Source organism: Lemur catta, chromosome 10 (genome assembly GCF_020740605.2).
Source record: "Lemur catta isolate mLemCat1 chromosome 10, mLemCat1.pri, whole genome shotgun sequence".
In the NCBI taxonomy this organism is placed as follows: domain Eukaryota; kingdom Metazoa; phylum Chordata; class Mammalia; order Primates; family Lemuridae; genus Lemur; species Lemur catta.
Window position 1 is genome coordinate 330,184 of NC_059137.1, and position 13,843 is coordinate 344,026.

Below are 13,843 nucleotides of genomic sequence, written 5' to 3' on the forward strand. Positions count from 1 at the left end.
AAGACTTTTAATCTCCAACTCTGTTCTTCTTTTTCAAAACTGTTGGCTGGGCGTGGTGGCTCACACCTGTAATCCTAGCACTCTGGGAGGATCATTTGAGCTCAGGAGTTTAAGACCAACCTAAGCAAGAACGAGACCCCATCTCCACTAAAAATAGAAAAATTAGCCAGGCATCGTGGTACATGGCTGTAGTTCCAGCAACTTGGGAGGCTGAGGCAGCAAGATGCTTGAGCCCAGGAGTTTAAGGTTGCAGTCAGCCACGATGATGCCAATGCACTCTATCCAGGATGACAGAGCGAGACTCTGTCTCAAAAACAAATTTAAAAAAACAGTTATTAAAGTTCTTTTGCTTTTCTACACAATTTTAGAATTGGTTTGTAAGTTTTTACCAAAAAAAAAAAAAAAAAGCCTGTTGTGATTTTGATTGGGAAAACATTGATTCTAATGATCAATACAGGGATAATTGGTATCTTAATAACACTGAGTCTTTCAATCCGCGAATACGATACAGTGTTTAATTTCTCTAAGTCTTCTTTGATTCCTCTTATGTTTTGAAATTTATAATATTCAAATCTTGCACATATATTTTGAGAGTTATCCAGCAATACAGAACCATTTCATATTTTTGGTGCTATTTTATTAATAATAGAATTTTTTCAATTTCAATTAATTGATAGTATGTAGAAATACAATGTTTAAAAATATATTGACCCTGTATCCTGTTATCTTGCTATACTCACTTATTAGTTTTAGCAACTTTTAAAATAGACTCGAGATTTCTGTGAAGTCAAGCCAATTGTGAACAGAGGCAGTTTCATTTCTTCCTTTACAGCTGGCACACCTCTTATTTCTTCTTCCTGCCTTATCACACTGGCTAGGGCCTCAAGTACGATGTCGAACAGGCAGATGCCCTTGCCTTGTCGTGACCTTAGGAGGAACGGGGCCATTCTTTCTTTGTTAAGTACAACATTAGTTTTCCACCGATACCTTTTACCATGTCTAGGATATGATGTGATTGAAGAAGCTTCCCTTAATTCCTAGCTTATGCAGTATTTTTTTTTTATCAAGAACAGTTATTGGATTTTGTCAAATGCTTTTTCTGTGTCTCTTGAGATAATCATATACATAGTTTTCCTTTTTGGTGTGGTAAATTATATGCATTTTCAAACACTGAGCCAACTTTGCATTCCTGGGATAAACCTCACTTGTGTTATCATGTATTATCTTTTTTCTATATTGCTGGATTTAGTTTGCTAAAAGACTGTATTGAAGATTTTTGTATCTATGTTCATGAGGGATATTGGTCTGTGGTTCTGGGGTTTTTTTCTTGTTATGTTTTTGTTTGGTTTTTGTGGAAGAGTAAATCTGACCTCATAAAATAAGTTGGGAAACATTCCCTCTCTTTCTGTTTTCTGGAAGAGTCTATATAGAATTGGCATTATTTCTTCCTTAAATGGTTGGTAGATTTCACCAATGAAAATATCTGGGCCTGGAATTTTCTTTGTTGGAAGGTTTTCCTGCTCTGAATTTGATTTATTTAGCAGATATAGTATTACTGAGGTTATCTATTCTTCAGTGAGCTTGGTATTTTGTGTTTTTCAAGGAATTTTTCCATTTCGTTTAAGCTGTTAAAATTGACATAAAATTGCTTGTAATGTTCCCTTGTTATCTTTTTACTGCCAATAGGATAGGCAGTGATGTTCCCTCTTTTGTTCCTTATATTGCTTATTTGCATCTGCTTTTTTCTTGATCAGTCTAGCTGGGGGTTTGTACATGTTGTTGGTCTGCATTTTGACCTGATCATTCTGGTTGCTGTGTTGAAGGCAGACGGAAGGGGGCCAGGGCAGAAGCAGATGGGTTAGAGGGTGGCTGTAGTGATGCCATCAAGAGCCAATGGAGGCTTGGCCGATGAGGTGGCAGTGGGGGAAGGGAAAGAAGTGATCGTATTCTGGACACATTTAAAGGTAGATTCAAGACAATATGATAACACATCAGACATGGATCAGAATGCGATGAAAACAAAAAAAGAAGAGAAAAGGATGACTCCAGGGATTCTGGCTTGAGCAACTGGAAGAATGGAGCTTCCACCGAGGGAGACAGGAGGGCTGTGGGCACCATCCGGAGCTCAGGTTCGGGCAAGTCGGTGTTGCAACACTCACTGGGCCTCCAGGAGTAGACGGTGAACAGCTTGGGGGATGCGTGGGTCTGGAGTTCAGGGAAGAAGTCTGGACTGAAAGTTCAAAATCGGAATTCATGCCTTTTAAAGCCATGGGAATAGGTGAGATGATAAAGGAGTATAGATGGCAAAGAGAACATGCATGCTGTGTCGTGCAGGCACACTCAGAATCTGGGAGAGAACAGAAACCCCAGAAGAACAGACGTGAAATGGTCTCAAAAAGGAGGGAGTGGGAACAGAGAAGAGGCTGCCGATGGCCTTCAGGAGCCCAGCTGAACATGGGGAAGGAGAAACCAGAGACCGGTCTCCCAAAGAGCTGGTTACTAGGAAGGAAAGAAGAAAAATGGGGAAATTGATAGAAAGGAAACAAGAACACTTTTTAAAGATGGGAGAAATAACAGTGTGTTTATATACTGATACAAAGAATCCAGTAGAAAGAGAAAAACAGACGGGACAAGAAACAAAGTATGGAACTGCTGGTGCGTGTCCCTGGGAGGACGAGGACGAGACTCGCTGTGCGAAGGGGACCGGCCCTGACTCATGCGTAGCAGGGACAGCTGAGCTCCAGGGCACAGACTCAGGGAGGAGGCTGATGGCAGGGCAGGCCCCCTCGGGTCCAGTCAGTCAGATCAGGAGAGGACCTGATGGGGGACTGGGCTCTCGACAGCAGGGAGCAGAGGACACGCGGACTCGTCACCTGGGAAAGCAGCTGGCCCATGGGAAGCTGGGCCAGGCTGTGTCCTGGCGCCACCACTGGCACTGAATAACCTGGACAACTGATCGAGTTTCACTGTGCCTCAGTTTCCTTATCTGAAAATGGCTCCCACGCAGACTGTCACCAGGGGGAAAGCCAGTGCCTGACCGAGGCTATGCAGCTGCCTGCGACTGCTCTGGGCGGGGCTGGCCCTTCCACCTGCTCCGGGCTCGCCCGTTGGGGGCTGCCTCTTGAGGGCAGCAGGGGCTGGGAGTCCCCCCGAAGCTGCCTTGCTCACCTGGGGCCAGCTTGATCTCCAGTGCAGTGCGGATGAGGGCCATCAGCGTAGACGTGAAGTGCACTGTCATGTCCTCGTTGGAGATGGGCATGTTCATGCGAACCAGACGCTGGGGACAGGAGGAGGCAGGTCAGGGCCAGGCCTGTGGGGTAAACCCCACCCAAGGACGACACGGTGCTTGGGTCCCTGGAGGCTGGGCCTCCCGATGGTCCCTGCAGGTGCCTGGGCCCGAGCGAAGTTGGGTGGTTGGGAGTTTTGCCAGCATTCACACTCACCCCAGGACCCCACCCCCATCTGAGCTGAGAATATTCTCGACTGCAGACAAGTAGAAATCCAGGTAAAGATTCTGGCATGGGACTAGCCCGGGAGCCTCGATCCCTCTGAATGAACAGGCACGTCCTCGGTTGGGGGGGGGCCCCCTGCCTGTGGCTGCAAAAAGTGTGCATGGCCTGGCTGAGGAGGGAGGGGCCCAGGATGGGGCTCCTGGGGGAGGGCCTCTGTCGTCACAGCTCTGCCCAGGGCCTCTCTGAGGCCGAGTTCCCAGAGGGACACCCTCAGGGGGGACACCCTGGCTTTAGGCAGGCCCAGCAAGGTTTCTGCCTCTCACCACCCAGACAGGGAGGGGGCCAGGAAGAGACACTCAATGTCACTTGAAGGCAGAGCCCGTCTCAAATCATGGCATCAAGAGAAACCTTATAGACCAGCTCATTCTCGCTGGAAGGACCCAGAACAGATGGGGCTGTCCAGGGCCTCAGCTCAGCTGGCAGCAGTGTGGGGGCCGGTCCCGAGCAGGCCGGGCTGCTGCACTGCGGAGCAGATGGGGCAGTGCCCTGTAGCGAGGCTCCCGTCATGCTCGGGGGGACGGTCCCCTTCTCTCTTCAGGGACAGAGCAGCTGGAGACAGGCATGTGTGTGCCACAGGCCTCCAGGCACAGCCCACGGCTGCCTCAGGCTCTGAGAACTCGTGAGGCCTCCAGGGCAGACGGGTCCCAGGTGCGTGTGACACCCTGAGCAGGGGGGGGGCAGTGGAGCCCTGGGGGCATCGCCCGCCCTGTCTTCTGCTGCAGGGTGAGAGCTGGACACGGGAGCCCCTCCCTGGGGTCCACGTCCCTCTCCCAAGCCTGCACCTTGTGGCAGGGCAGCCTTCAGCCCCTCCTCTGGTGAGGCCCATGCGGCCCTGCCCCAGGCATCCTGACCCAGAGTCCAAGTCCTCAGCCCGACGGCTGGGAGGTGGCTGTGGATGGGGCGCTGCAGACACGAGCCCGACTCTGTCTCCCGAATGCTGGCAAAGCCCCACTGGACACATCCAATCATGGTCCCAGGACCTCTCACGTCACACACGTGTCGCACACCAGGAAAACCAAACTCCCAGAGCACGGCCTCGCTGCAGACCAGCACCAACAGCCATGTGAGAGGCCGGGGAATCCCTCTCCAGGAAGGAAAGTCGGGGGCAGGAGCGAAGGGAGAGCGGGCAGGTGATTTCCAAGAAAGGAGAGCTCTGTCCAGGCACCGGAGGGCTGCTCACCCGGGCCACTCGTCCGCACACCCCAATCCCTGAAGGGCCACAAATCTCAGAGAGAAGCAGAGGGGTGAGGCCAGAGCAAACAGGCATCTCTGCCCGAGTCCTGGACCCTGCCCAGCCCACCCACACCCCACCTTGAGGCTTGGTCTCTTCGCCCAGAACCTCGAAGTTGGCAGAGGCAGCCGGCACAGCTGGGCGGGTGCCGAGGGCTGCTCATCATGGCCCTGCTTGCCTCCCAGCCCCGGGTGTCAGGGGGACGGAGCTCTCCTTCCCGGGACAAAGCCGCGGCCTCACATGCAGGGCCTCCAGCAGGCACAAGGCGCAGGGCAGGACGGGAACCAAGGACAGCAGGGGGGTCCGGTCTGGCACAGAGGAGCCGCTCAGCCCCACAGGCTGCACTGAGTCGGGCGACAGAGGCCTGGATCTGGGGTGCAGAGACAGGCAGCGGGACAGGACATGTCTGTGCACAGAACCAGGGAGCTGGACGCTGTGGCCGGCAGCTTTCCCAGGCAGAGGGAGCCGCAGGTCGTGGGCTGCCAGAGAGCCTGGGGTCCGAGGGAGGCTCCGAGTGAGCCGGGTGCTGGAGGGGGGCCCTGTGGTGTGCCTGCCCACCCGGGAAAGAGGCCTGGGGGCATCCTTCAGTTTACTCCCTTCCTTGCAACTCTGCCCCCTGTGGCTTGTGGACCCGTGAGGCTGTCCCCATCCTACAATGGCCCTCTGAAACCCCGAAGCCCCAGGAATGACAGCAAGATGCCTGTCCCTCACACCTTCGCTCCTCGGTGCCACCATGCCTCCTTCCCACGGTGGAGCCTCAGAAGCCCCTGCAGATCCCAGCCTGGGCCCAGGGAACCTCTGCACTTGCTGAGCTGGGCCAGGGTGGGGGGGACAGGGGTTACGCAGAAGCACCAGAGGCCGTGTGACCTCCAGCCACCCACTGGGACCAGCTCTAGAGGGCTGGATGACTCTACCCATGCTGAGGGCTCAGGGGACAGAGCATCAGGGGTGTGGCCCTGAGCCCAGAATGGAAACAGTCTCTGTCAGAGTAAGTGGCCTGTGCCCTCATTCCTAGGAAGGAAACAGAGTGAAAAGGAGGGCGGGGGGCCTGGCTTGTCTTCCTGAGCCTCTGGAGACCCTCAGAGGGGCCCGTGCACAGACGGCAGCCCGGCGGCAGGGCCCCACTGCCTGGGAGGAAGCAGGGGAGGGCAGGGCTGGGGAGGCACAGGAGGCGACAGCCAGCAAGCCCTGCGAGGAGGCGTGAGAGCGGGAGGGCGAGAACGGACAGCCTCCTGGGGTGGGGTGCAGGGCCGGGGTCTACCTTGTAGGCAACTCGAGCAGGGCATTTCTTCCCCAGCCCCAGAGGTGGGGACATGTGTTTCAGCATCTCAAACATGTCATTGTAACTGATGCGCCCACTGGAAACCCGTCCCAGAGAGGCCAAGGCACAGGGTCCACAGAGGAGGTGCGCAGCGGGCGGAGCGGGGAGCGGGCGGGAGGAAGCAGACAAGAAAACAGATCCAGTTAATCAGTGTCGGCACGACGCCCACAGGCACGGTGACATGAGGGCTGCGCTGCCTGACGTGGCCCTCCTGGCCCCCCGCCCCCGGCCTCACCTCCTCGGCCAGCCCCACACGGGGCCGCGGGCAGGGTGACGTCTGAGCTAATGAGCATGGAGGGTGAGGGAGGGCTGCATCGGGGCGGCTTTGGGTTGTAAGTTCTGACTTTACTCTTTTAGAAACCACAGAGAATGCCGAATCAGAAAAGAGCGGCTTGGCCACGCCGGCAGCGCTGGCAGACAGAGTGTGAGGCGGGCGGGCTGTGGCCGAGGCCACGGCAGAGCATCAGCTTTCCTTAATGGTCAGATTTGCTTCCAAGTGAGGCTAGAGGCTAAGAGAGTGGAGAAAAATCTAAAGCCAACCAGAAAACTAGAAGGGAGCCCCGAGGCTCTAGAGCCAAACTTGACGGTGGGGCAAGTCCTGCTCCAAGCCCAGAGACGCCCGAGGCCAGCCCAGGGCAGGGCTGCTGCTGGGGTCAGGGCTGGGCGGGGAATGGGGTGCCGCGGGGAGGGGAGCTGGCAGGACGTGGCCTGGTGCTGCTCTTGCACCAGCTCTGACAGCCAGGGGGCAGGTCGGGGCCCGCACGCAGCAGGAGCCACCGGTGCGGGGCCTGGGAACCCAAGGGCTCCAACAACTGAGTCTTCCTGAAGTGGAGGGGCCATCCCGGGCACCTGCCTATCACCTTGGGGTCCCAGACATGCAGCCAGGTGGCCCAGGAGAGAGAGGGGCAGCCTTTCCCAGCAGGTGAATCTGCCCAGGGCCCTCGCTCCTCCCACAGCTCCAGACCAGGGGGCTCCTTGGCTGAGCCCAGCAGACCAATCCAGAGGCAAAGCAGGAGGCTCCCTGGGCTCCACACCCCGCCTCCACCCTCTCTTCCCCAAGGGACTGGACAACTGCTGGGTTACTGGGCTCTTCCGACCCGGAGGGGAAGCTGCCGCAGGTGAACCTGTCTCCATATCCCCCTCCTCTGGGGCCCTTGGCCCCTGACTCGTCTGACCATCAGCCCACCCTCAAGAGCTCAGAGGAAAACGGGGTGAGCCAGCTGCTTCCTTGGTGCAGGTGGGACCTGGCCCCCAGCTCCCCAGCCAGCTGGTCCTGGTCGTCACGGCCCAGCCAGAAAGCTCTCTGTGCACTGTCACAAGGCTGCCTGTCCCCGGCCAGCTGGAGGGGTCGAGGGGCATTAGTCAGGGAACCAAAGCGTCCAGGAGGCTGGAGTGCGGGCCAGGGCGGGCGGAAAAAGAGGTGAGGTGTTGTCATTCCCAAACCAGGCAGGGAGTGTGTGCTGTGTTTGCATTTCGGGCAGGGAAGTATGTCAGATGGAGGCTCTGAAGTTGCAAACCTTGTAGGCCAACCTACGAGGGCAGTTCTTCCCTAAGCCAACGGGTGGCGCAATACAACGCAACAAACTGTACAAATCCTTATAATGAATCCGGCAACTGGAAAGGAAACGTCACAGGTTATGGCAACACAGGCACGGTGGAGCCCCTCCCGCCCACACCCTCAGCCTAAGATGGGAAGGTTTGGCCTGGCACAGGCGTGGAGGGGGAGAGAGCCCCGGACAGGCGGCTCCCGGCCAGGGGACTGGGTGTGGGAGCTACCCGGGAGGTGCGGGACGTAATTCCTAGAGCCCGATGTAGGCAGGAGACACTCCGTACAGAACATCAGCGAGTTCCATACGGGCAGACAGCATGTCTACACCTGCCAGCCACGCCGAGCCCCTGCTGCACACCGTGCGGGCCCCCTTCCTGCCCCCCCCACCCCCGCCCCGCGCCCAGCTGCCTGCCCCTCTTCGCGTTCCCTGGGCCTCCAGGCCGCAAGGCCCCTCCCGCATGTGCCCCTCTGGCCCCCAGCTCTCCCCGACACAGCATCCAAGAGGCCTGTGTCCACGAGCCTCCGGCCCGCCCCTCTCTCCACAAACACCCCCTCCCTCGGGCACCCCCAGGGCCAGCACCCCAGTCCCCACTGACACTTCTGTCTCCTATGCTGAGGCCCCTCATTCCAGTCGGCTCCAGATGGTGTTGAAGATACTTCCAGAGATGAGGGAGGAGGGAGGAAGCCCCACTTCGGGCTCACTCAAGATACCTCCTAAGCTACTGGACTGTGGGGACCAACACAAGGGCGCTGGGCACCTGTGGGACCCCCAGCCTCCAGGACCACTTCCCGTGAAACCCAGACAAAAAGTGGGGGCCAATGCTGTCACTCCCCAATTCAAGGACTATCCACACAACGAAAGAGCCACCTGCTGAGCACATTCTAAGGCCTCTCTCCACCTGTCCCGCCATCCCTCTACCTGACACGCTGTGCCCAGCCTCCCTCTCTCCTCTGCACCACCCCCCCCCCGGCCCCTCGGCCTTCTTGAGCGCTTGCCCCAGCTGCTCCCGCCAGTTCAGCTCAGACGCCGTGTCCTCTGATGCTCCAGGCCAGACAGGGTCTCTCACTCAGAAACGCCCAGGCCTCAAGCTGCAGCCGAGCTGCCATCCCGTCACCTGGTGTGGCCAGGTGCTGAGGGACGTGCCCGCTGCACCTTTGGGCTCCTGCCCCGGGACACGGCAGATGCTCAGGAAACGTGTGTCAGACAGACGGATGAGCACAGAGATGAGCAGACAGATGGCTCCAGGAAGCGTGACTGTGACTCCCATTTTGAGTCTACACTTCCCCACGGAGTGTTGAAGCAACAACAAAAGGGAGGCTGGGAAAAGGCAGCAGCAGAAATCAACACCTCCATGCCTCCCGAATCGGTCCACAGCAGGCATGTGCACACAGCAAAAAATGCTCCCACGTCCACACTCACATGGCACACGTGTGCACAAGCCCACGCACACACAGCTGCACACACATGTACATGGGTACACACATGTTGCACACATGCATACATATCCACACACAACCACACCGGTATGCACAAACATGCAGTTCACTTGCACACAGACATACACAATCACATGTGCACAAACATGCACACTTGCCAATGCCTGTGTGCATGCACCTGTGTGCAAAAACACTCACATTCACACACCTGTGCACATGCACGCACAGCACAGTAGGAATACATTCACACATACGTGCAACGCATAGTACACATGTGCTCACAGCACACACATGTATATGCACACCCATGTACACGTCTGTGCTTGTGTACACATACAGTCACACAGGTGCCCAAACATGCACACACAAAACAGGAAATTTCACAAAGTTTTGTTGTTGTTTCAAAGTTTCTCCCAAAGAATGAGGAGACATCCAGGCGGTCACCTGGGAAGTGAAGGTAACCACATCCCTGCACCTGTCCCGGGCGTGACTGGGAGGCTCGAGGTGCTGCCCTGGGCGTGGACCCAGCCCCGCGCTGCTCAGATGCGTCTGCCTCCCCCAGCATCTGGCGCAAGCTGCATGTCAGGCCCGGCCGCCAGGGAGGCAGCTGCGTGTGCTGCTCACGGGCCACCTCTGTGCTACGTCAAGGCCTGCGAGTCTTGCGTGTTAGCTGGCAGGCACCACGTCTGCAGTGAGGCTGCTCTGCTGCTGTCTACACTTCCATAAGCACTTTCTTTGCCATGTTTCCAACTACCTGTGCCTTCCAGAGCCTCAGTTCTCAGACCCTGGAGCCTGGGAAGCAGGCTGAACCTTCGCTGTGCCTGGGACTCGGCCCACGTCCGCCTCCCGCAGGCCCTGCTTGTGCTCCTGCCTTTGGCCGCCTGGGTGTACAGGTCACACAGGCGTGAGGACTGTCGTCTTCCTCCCTCCACCGCCTTCACTGCTGTGCCTGTGACCTTCAGTGCAAGTCGCATCCCACAAAGCTGCAGTCCCCACCCCCGTCTGCGGCCTGTTAGGGACCCAGCCGCAGAGCTCTGCCACCCCCCTACCGCCCTGTCCGTGGGAAAACTGTCTTCCATGAAACCGGTCCCTGGTGCCAGAAAGACCGGGCACTGCCGTCCTAAAGTATCTGCGTCTTCTGTAGCACAATCTCCTCTAGAAAAACAATGTTCCCAGAAACAGCAGCAAGTCTCAGACCACACAGTCAGGATGGCCTTCCTGGAACTCGCCGAAACCCTCCTCAGTCGGGGTCTCTCCTACCCTTTGCCTAACGAGGTTTAGGTGTGGCCAGTCTCCCCCCGGTCCGCCTGGGCCTTCCCGACCACAGGTCCCGCGTGGGCGTCCCTGGGTGAGCACAGGGCAAACACGCTGCCGCAGCAGACAGAATGGGTGTCTCCAAAGCCACGAAAATGGTCATGAAACATGCGTACATAGACCATGAAACACAGATAACCGCTACGCTCATTCTAGACTACATAAAAACTGTCAATTTCCCACTGAAATGAAAACACACAGACAGACACTGTGGGCGCGGAAGAGCCTGGACAGAGAGGCCTGTGTCCCAGGGCACCTGACGCTGCCAGCGGCTCTGTGACTCCACCGGGCTGGAAAGGGCCCCAGGCAGCACTTCTGTCCTTGTGGTGACGGTGGGGGATGGCCCAGGGATGCTAAATGAAGGGGAGGGGCCGAGGGAGCCCAGCCACGCCCCCATGTCTTCTGGGTCTGCTCCCATGCAGAGCTTCAGTTTGAGGAAAACCAGACAGCATCTGTGGAGCTCTGGGGGACGTGAGACCCTTACCAAGAGGAGGGTGACCAGCTCCCGGTCTCCCGCAGCAAGGGGCCTGGCGACAGAGCCGGGCGTGGGGGCCGTGGGCAGGCTGGCGAGCCCGGAGAGAGGAGGTGGGCCGCCCCTGCACCCAGCCCCGTCCTTTCTCGTCCCCCTAGGGCACGGGAGGGGGCGGATGTCCACCCACCCCCTGAGAACTGCTCGCCCACGGCACGTCCGCTGAGCGGTCCCTGGGAGCTGGGCCCCTCCACCTGCTGTGTCCGCCCTGCAGAGAGCAGCCCCATGACCACTGCTGGAGCAAGCGAGTCAGCGAGCGAATGCGTAAATGGGTGATTAGATGAAGGAATGCACAAACGGACAGAGGGAGAATCCACGCTGCTTTGCTTGATTCCTTCCTCAATGTGCTGTTGGCCCTGGGGGCGCGCACACACCGGAGTGCCACGGAACACGACCTCGGACCACTCACGAGACCCGGCTCTGTCTGGAAATGCATCCTCCTCCCCTACGCGACACGGCAAACCTTTCCCACCGTGACCAGAGGGTCTAAGCGCACTGGAGCCTTCCTGGTAGCTCATCTGACTTCACTGCACGTCCACTGAGCACCCACCACCTCCCACCAGGGCTGGGGACACAGAGGTGCACGGTGACTCCTGCCCCCAAGGGAAATGGCAGAGAGGGAGACCCCCAAGCCCTTCGGGGGAAGGTTCTAAAACCCCACATCAGTTTTGCCGTCAAAGCCGGCCAAGCTTCAGGGTGGCGTGGCCGTGCACACCCTCCCTGCGGCCCCCCACAAGCCCTCACATGGCCGGCCTTGGAGGAACACGGCGCACTCCCGTGCAGGAAGAGCCCCGAGTCTCACAACCCCCTAAACCTTCCGTGATCCCCAGGCAGCCTCTGAGGGATGAGCTGAGGGGTTTAAAAGGCCTCCCTCGGCCCGGGGAGCCGCACAAGGGCACAGGGGACCACAAGAGAAGTGCCACTCAGCAGGGACACCAGCGCAGTCCTGCCTGCAGCAGGATGGATCCCCGAGCCCCGCACCGAAATGTGCCCAAGCCACCCAGCCCTGTCCTGCGATCTGTGGGTGTGGACCGTCCCGAGGACGCAGGGCGCCGGGGCTCACTTACCACGCAGCCGGGTCGTACTCGGCCCAGACCCGGATGAACTCGTCTAGGTGGTGAGGCCCTAGGATGGAAGAGTCCCGCGTAAGGTACTCAAAATTGTCCATGATCACAGCCACAAAGAGGTTCAACATCTGCAGGGCAGGAAGGAGAAGAGGTGACGCAGAGAGAAGACTCAGCCTGGCCTCCCGCCCTGCCCTCACCTGCAGGCCGTGGGGGCAGAGGTCGCCCACTCACGCCTCCTGGGCTGCTCTCCCCGCAGACCCTGCGCTCCCAGGGCTCCCTCGTGCCCAGTCAGCCCCCGAGACCTCTGCCCCGGAGACCTCTGCCCCCGAGACCTCTGCCCCCGAGACCTCTGACCCCCCGAGGCCTCTGCCCCCCGAGATCTCTGCCCCCACGTCCACTGTCTAGCCCTAATCCAGCCCCGTCGGCTCCTGCCCACAGCCTGTCGCGCCATTGAGGCTGGTCCCCCTCAGGCTCACAGTCAGTGACGGCAGGGACTGCAGAGTCACTAGTTTGGGCTCTACAGACCAACGGCTTAGGTTCTTTTTTAAAAAAACAATTAAATTGAAATTGATGTAACATACAATTAAACATTTTTAAAAGTACAATTCAGTGGCATTGGTATATTCACAATATTGTACAACCATCTCTCTGATTTCAAAATGTTCTTCACTCCGGAAGAATAACCCCACACCCACTGAGCAGTCGCCCCTGCCCCCTCTCCTCCCCGACAGCCTGGACACCACCCGCCACGCTGCTTCTGCAGATTCATCTATTCTGGATATTTCATACGATATGTGACTTTTAAGCCTGGCTTCTTCCACGCAGCACAGCGTGTGGAGGTTCATCCATGCTGTGGTGCGTGTCGGTACTTCACTTCTTCCTATGGCTGAATAACAGTGTTCGCCACATTCATTCATTCACTGGTAGACAAGTGGGTTGTCTCCACCTTTTGATTATTATGATTAATGTTGCTATAGACATTCATGTATGTGGACAAATCTCTTCATTTCTCTGGGGTGTATACCTGGGAGTGGTCACATGGTAATTCTATGCTTAATTTTTAAAGGAACTGCCAAACTTTTTCCACAGCAGCTGCTATTAATACATTTTACATTCCTACCAGCAATGTACCATAGCTCCTATTCCTCCACGTCCTTGACAATAATTGTTTTTTTTGTTTGTTTTTTTCTTTGAGACAGAGTCTCGCTCTGTTGCCCGGCTAGAGTGAGTGACACAGCGTCAGCCTAGCTCACAGCAACCTCAAACTCCTGAGCTTAAGCGATCCTACTGCCTCAGCCTCCTGAGTAGCTGGGACTACAGACCTGCGCCACCATGCCCGGCTAATTTTTTCTATATATATTTTTAGTTGGCCAGATAATTTCTTTCTATTTTTTTTAGTAGAGACGGGGTCTCGCTCTTGCTCAGGCTGGTCTCGAACTCCTGACCTCAAGCGATCCACCCGCCTCGGCCTCCCAGAGTGCTAGGATTACAGGCATGAGCCACCGCGCCCGGCTTCATCCTTGACAATAATTGTTATTTTACAAAGTTATTACACTGGGTGTGAAGAGATATATCTCATTATGGTTTGATTTGCATTTCCTTAATTACCAAAGATGCTGAACATCTTTTCATGTGACTGTTCACCGTTTATTAATATATATCTTCTTTAGAGAACTGTCTATTCCAATCCTTTGTCCATCTTAAAAATTGAGTTGTCTTTTTGTCATTGAGTTGTGGCAGTTCTTTATACATCCTGGATATTAACTCCTCAGATATGTGATTTGCAAATATTTTCCACCATTCTGTAGATTGTATTTCCACATATTTGATAATGTCCTTTGATGTACAAAACTTTTAAATTTTGATGTAGTCCAATTTATCTA

At 56.2% G+C, this 13,843-nt stretch overlaps 1 protein-coding gene across 2 annotated transcripts in view; it reads right to left on the reverse strand.

Annotated features, from left to right (window-relative positions):
* CACNA1B (calcium voltage-gated channel subunit alpha1 B) overlaps positions 1-13,843 on the reverse strand; it is a 186,213-nt gene that overhangs the window by 11,235 nt on the left and 161,135 nt on the right. For both annotated transcript variants that reach the window (XM_045563173.1, XM_045563174.1), the window contains exons 37-39: positions 11,961-12,088; positions 6,005-6,101; positions 3,169-3,277 (exon numbers count right to left, since the gene is read on the reverse strand). In XM_045563173.1, the coding sequence (XP_045419129.1) occupies positions 3,169-3,277; positions 6,005-6,101; positions 11,961-12,088 (334 nt within the window). The remainder of the gene's footprint in view (positions 1-3,168; positions 3,278-6,004; positions 6,102-11,960; positions 12,089-13,843) is intronic.